This window comes from Lipotes vexillifer, unplaced genomic scaffold (assembly GCF_000442215.2).
Source record: "Lipotes vexillifer unplaced genomic scaffold, Lipotes_vexillifer_v1.1 scaffold394, whole genome shotgun sequence".
NCBI lineage: Eukaryota > Metazoa > Chordata > Mammalia > Artiodactyla > Lipotidae > Lipotes > Lipotes vexillifer.
The window spans coordinates 4914440-4919408 of record NW_006791731.1 but is presented as its reverse complement, the minus strand read 5'-3'; the positions used below and the strand labels follow the sequence as shown (position 1 = coordinate 4919408).

Below are 4969 nucleotides of genomic sequence, written 5' to 3'. Positions count from 1 at the left end.
TACGTGGGCTTCTCACTGCTGTGGCCCCTCCCATTGTGGAGCACAGGCTCCGTATGCGCAGGCTCAGCGGCCATGGCTCACGGGCCCAGCCGCTCCGTGGCATGTGGGATCTTCCCGGACCGGGGCACGAACCCGCGTCCCCTGCATCGGCAGGCGGACTCCCAACCACTGCGCCACCAGGGAAGCCCCTTTCTGAATATTTTTAAATTTTTTCCGGAGGAAGTCAAACTTAGATATTCATCTGTCCTCCTAATTAGGTAGTTCAGCCTTAATTCTTATGCTAAACGCATTTCATAGCTGCTGCAAAGTCGCAGGTGCATTTTTTTTTTCTCCTGACATTGCTTGTGCCCACACCACCTGCTTCTAATTCATTCTGCAAAGAGGACTCAGCACAGATGTCTTCAGGGACCTAGGAAGTCTTGATTCTGTCTACAGAACCGTAAGGATACTCAACAACAACAGAAAACGTTGGCTACTGATCTTCTCTGACACCTGCCAGCTCCTGCCTCTGCAATTTGTCTGACTCTTTTGCCTTCAGAGAAAACGCACCTGAATGTGCAGGGGTGGACAGACTTCTCTCCTTCATGATTGGAGATGAAGGGAAGAAATAACTTTGAACAAGAACGTCCTTGGCGCTCAGGGTTCACGATGTGGGCATGCAACTGGTTACTTACAGATTTTCCTGAAAGGTCAAGACTGCAAGTTTTTGGTGCTCCATATAAAAGAAGGCCTCGGAAAACCTTCGGACCTGAGGAATAAAACAGTATAAACAATGTAACTCACTGGGTGGGTTTGGCCTTCACTTTTTTTTAAAAAAAATTATTTAATTATTTATTTTTGGCCACACCACGCAGCACGTGGGATCTTAACTCCCGACCAGGGATCGAACCCGTGCTGCCTACAGTGGAAGCGCAGAGTCTCAACCACCGGACCACCAGGGAAGTCCCTAGCCTTGACTTTTTAAAAAGAAATTAAGGCTCAGCGAGGGAAGTAACATATATTAATATCAGGGAGAGCTTAGCCCACAACCCAGAGGTTCTGAAACACCAGTATTTCTGCCCACCCCCAGCTGCCCTCTCTATTTCTGGTTCTTAGCACAAACCTGATTTATGGACACAACTGAATGCATGTTTATGAATCTGCTCTTGGCTTGCGTTCTGTCGTTTTTACATGTAGGCCTTATTTCTTCTACTAGAATACGCGACCCTTGAAAACAGAGGCCATAGATAAATGCAGATGAAATAGAATGTGCAAAGCCAGTCATGCAAGTGTGTCCGCTAAGCACTTCGTAGACTTAGCTATTTGGCCCTCTTGCTGGAAATGAGAAGACCAATGTCTTTTATTATGCGTTGGTACCCACCACTGTGCATTCAAGCTGGTGGCAAAAAATGCACTAGGAACAATGGAGTAGATGTGAAGACACTTCTCTGAAACACTAGCAAAGCACTTCGTCATATCCCTGAGATTGGCTTGCTATCACTTGGTAGCCAAGGAAGGTATTTTCTGAATAGTAGAGCAAAGATGTGAAAGCCGAAGGAAGTTCATAAAGTTTCACTGCTAGTTCATGGTGGAGAAGGGCTAGTACTTGGGTCCACAGAAGTCAATCCCGACTTTTATTCTGCCCAATGAGCCAACTGCTGTAAAGCTTCCTTGCGAGATGACTGGTGCATGATTAGAGAATTGATACCATTTAACCCCTTACCCGCAAGGTGTGATGCTCCTGGGTGAGATAAGCGGTCACTTGGGAGTGTAATGTCACCGTGTCCAGGAATTGGGTCCACAGAGCCATCAGGTGGGAGGCCAGCTGGGCAAGATCCTTACTTATCTGCTCAGCTATCTTCTCTGGATTATTCAACATCTGGGGAGGCAAAAGGGTGGCAGTAAAGGACCTCTGCTCCATGAAGCTACTGCCGTCTTCCTCCTGAAGTCTTCACTGGCTTCTCTGCTTTTAACGAATCCCTCTCCTTTCTCTGGACTCCCCTCTGCATCCTACTACGTTCTGAACTCGGTACTCGACAATCATGATAGCTTCCACTTATTAATATCTACTAGTTGGCAGGTAGAACACTAGGTGTTTTTCTATGCCCCTTCCTATTTAATCCCCACAATGAACCTCTGGTAAAGTTACAGTAGCCATCATTTTATGCAAAAATTAAATGAGAGAGGATGAAATAGCACACCCAAGGTCACACAAAGCTGAGATTCAACTGTAAGACCATCTCACCACAAAGCCATGGCACTATGCCGCCTTTACAGAGTAGGCGTCATAAAACATCTCCCGAGAAACAATAAAGTCTTTATAACCTCACGGCATCTAACTTGTTAGGTGATTTCCACATGGCCGTGCTCAACAGACCCGCCACCATCTTCCCCCCAACACTCCAAATTTCTTAAGGAGGATCCCAGGTTGTCTTAACGAAAGCTTGAAGGACCCAGCCTACAGAGGTCCGGAGCCCTTGCGGGAACTTTTGGCTAGCTTCAGTTTAGAACTACGAGAGCCGTCTGCCTGGGGGTAACTTTCATTGTGGAGAGGTGAGAAGAGAGATCACATCTCTGAGGACAGCCAGAGAACCAGTGGTCCAAGCCTAACACTGAATTCTATGCTTCATCACTTACCCACCAAGAATTTAATGTGCAACTCCCATATCCCAGGCACATGTTTAGAATACACGGGAGCACAAAGATGAATTAGAGAGCGTCTCTTGGGACTTCCGTGGCGGGCCAGTGGTTAAGACTCGGCACTCCCAATGCAGGGGGCCCGGGTTCGACCCCTGGTCGGGGAACTAAGATTCTGCATATGCCACAGGGCGCGGCAAATAAATAAAGTGAAGCTCAGTAAATGTATTCAGAAAAAAAGGAGTGTCTCTGCCTGCAGAGAGCCTCATTCACCAGAGGAGATAGGAACGTGGGTTAACCCTGAGGAGTAGAGCCAATATTTTATAACTTTAAATTTAGTATAATCTGTAAAAATATCAAATACTACGCTGTATATCTGAAACTAATATATTGTAAATCAACTGTATTTCAATTAAAATAGGTTTATACCATCCCTATCCTTAATATGCTTAAAAAGTCAACTTAAGAACACTGAAAAAAAAAAAGAGTGGTGGGCATGTGTCTGTCTTGGAAGACGCAGCAGGACACGTAACCATTGCTGTTTCATACCCATCTCTGAGCTCCTCCTTTGCCACGTGCCTCGGTTTCTTCATCTGCAAAATGAGTGTGCAAAGCAAATAACCCTTTATTGGGTGTAACAATGTATGGGGAGACTAAGTTCAAAGCCTCGCCTGAAACGCTGAAAGTTCCCTTCACTCTTCTTGGACTAAAGGCTGATGCTAGTATCGGGCATGCTGGGTGGAGCGAAGCATCTGAGAGTAAGAAAAACAGAGAAGGGCTCCCCTGGTGGCGCAGTGGTTGGGAGTCCGCCTGCCGATGCAGGGGACACGGGTTCGTGCCCCGGTCCGGGAAGATCCCACGGAGCGGCTGGGCCCGTGAGCCATGGCCGCTGAGCCTGCGCGTCCGGAGCCTGTGCTCCGTGACGGGAGAGGCCACAGCAGTGAGGCCTGCGTACCGCAAAAAAAAAAAAAAAAGAAAAAAGAAAAACAGAGAAGAAGGAATTTGACACTCTGTAGGGCTCTTTAACTGTTGGGTATTGCGGCTTTGTAATTAATGACTAGCTTCCGGGTACAAGGCATCATTCACCTGTAGCGTCTCTAAGCTGCTTCTTCCAAGAGGAAAGATCAGTCTTCGGTGACAACACAAGCTACAAAACTCCAAAACAAGAGAATGACCCTGTCTTCTGATAGAAGCACTGTTTCCATCACTGGCTCTGTTGGGAGACAGGGACCAAACACGGAACGTCCACTCTTGGTTCAGTCCCATAATCCATGGCCCAAAGTGTTAAGAGGCAGAAAAGGAAGGATTGGGTTGGGGAGAGTAGGGGATGTGACTGGCCACTGGAAAACCTCGAGGCTGGAGAGTAAGGCTTTTAGATGGTCTATAAGTGGCTTATCTTTACATTCTCCAACACGTTACCCTCACTAATAGACGCCAAGCTCCTGCATCAGCACCGGACACCTTTCTGCCCCGGCAACGTTCCCGGCCTTCCCTCTGGCTACCTTCCCTCTGACGCAGTGCTGCCCATGGCTCCAGCCACACCAACCTGAACACACAGCTCTTTCCAAGCGCCAGGGACTTGATCGGGCTGCACGTTCTCCTTGGAATGCCTACTGCCTCTTCCAATCTCCTTTCTCCCTCTCTTCCCCACTTCGGACATGTCTGTCCTCCACCAGGTAACTGTTTCAGAAGCCCGTGCAGTCACTCTTGTTCCTGATGGTTCTTTCAGAACGTCTACTGTGTGCCACGTGTAAGCCTAGCTCCCTTCTCCTTGCCCTCTACTTGACCTTGCACAGACTACTCTCATGGCACCACTTGCCATATGGTGCTTTGGTACCCTCCTCTGCCTGCACCCCGAGCTTTAGCCTTCTCAACATTCTCGGTACCTACACCGTGGCTGATGGATGATGGAAACTCGTAACTCTTTATTGAGTCAGCTGGTGACTTTGCATCAGTGAGAGGCACCCGTGCCTTAGGAACTGGACTTCCTTTACTGGCCTTCTCGCCCTGACACCCGCGACTCTCCCCACTGTCTACTCCAGCAATTCTGGCAAACAGCATGAATTCTGAGCTCAGCCCCCAGAGAGGAAAGGAAAAGCCATTCGTTAAATGTGTCTTTGGGAGCATTATTTTCTTCCCCGAGTTGATGACAGCAACGGTTCCAGATAAGATTGAGGAGGCTTCTAATTAAGCCACAAGAGGACTTTCCTGCTCTCACAGAGGCCTGGGCCTGTTCAGGTACAGATGATGGGTGTGGAAGGGTCTCTCTGGCAAGAAAAAGAGAAGCCCTTCACACTGACAAGGAGGCAGTCTGGACCCAGTGCCATTTCAGGTGAAGCACACACCCCCCCCC

The 4969-nt window shown here is 48.3% G+C and overlaps 1 protein-coding gene across 1 annotated transcript in view; it reads right to left on the bottom strand.

Moving 5' to 3' along the window:
* FAM135B (family with sequence similarity 135 member B) overlaps positions 1-4969 on the bottom strand; it is a 166893-nt gene that overhangs the window by 27127 nt on the left and 134797 nt on the right. The window contains exons 9-10 of the mRNA XM_007464596.1: positions 1703-1858; positions 675-748 (exon numbers count right to left, since the gene is read on the bottom strand). Coding sequence (XP_007464658.1) covers positions 675-748; positions 1703-1858 — 230 coding nt within the window. The remainder of the gene's footprint in view (positions 1-674; positions 749-1702; positions 1859-4969) is intronic.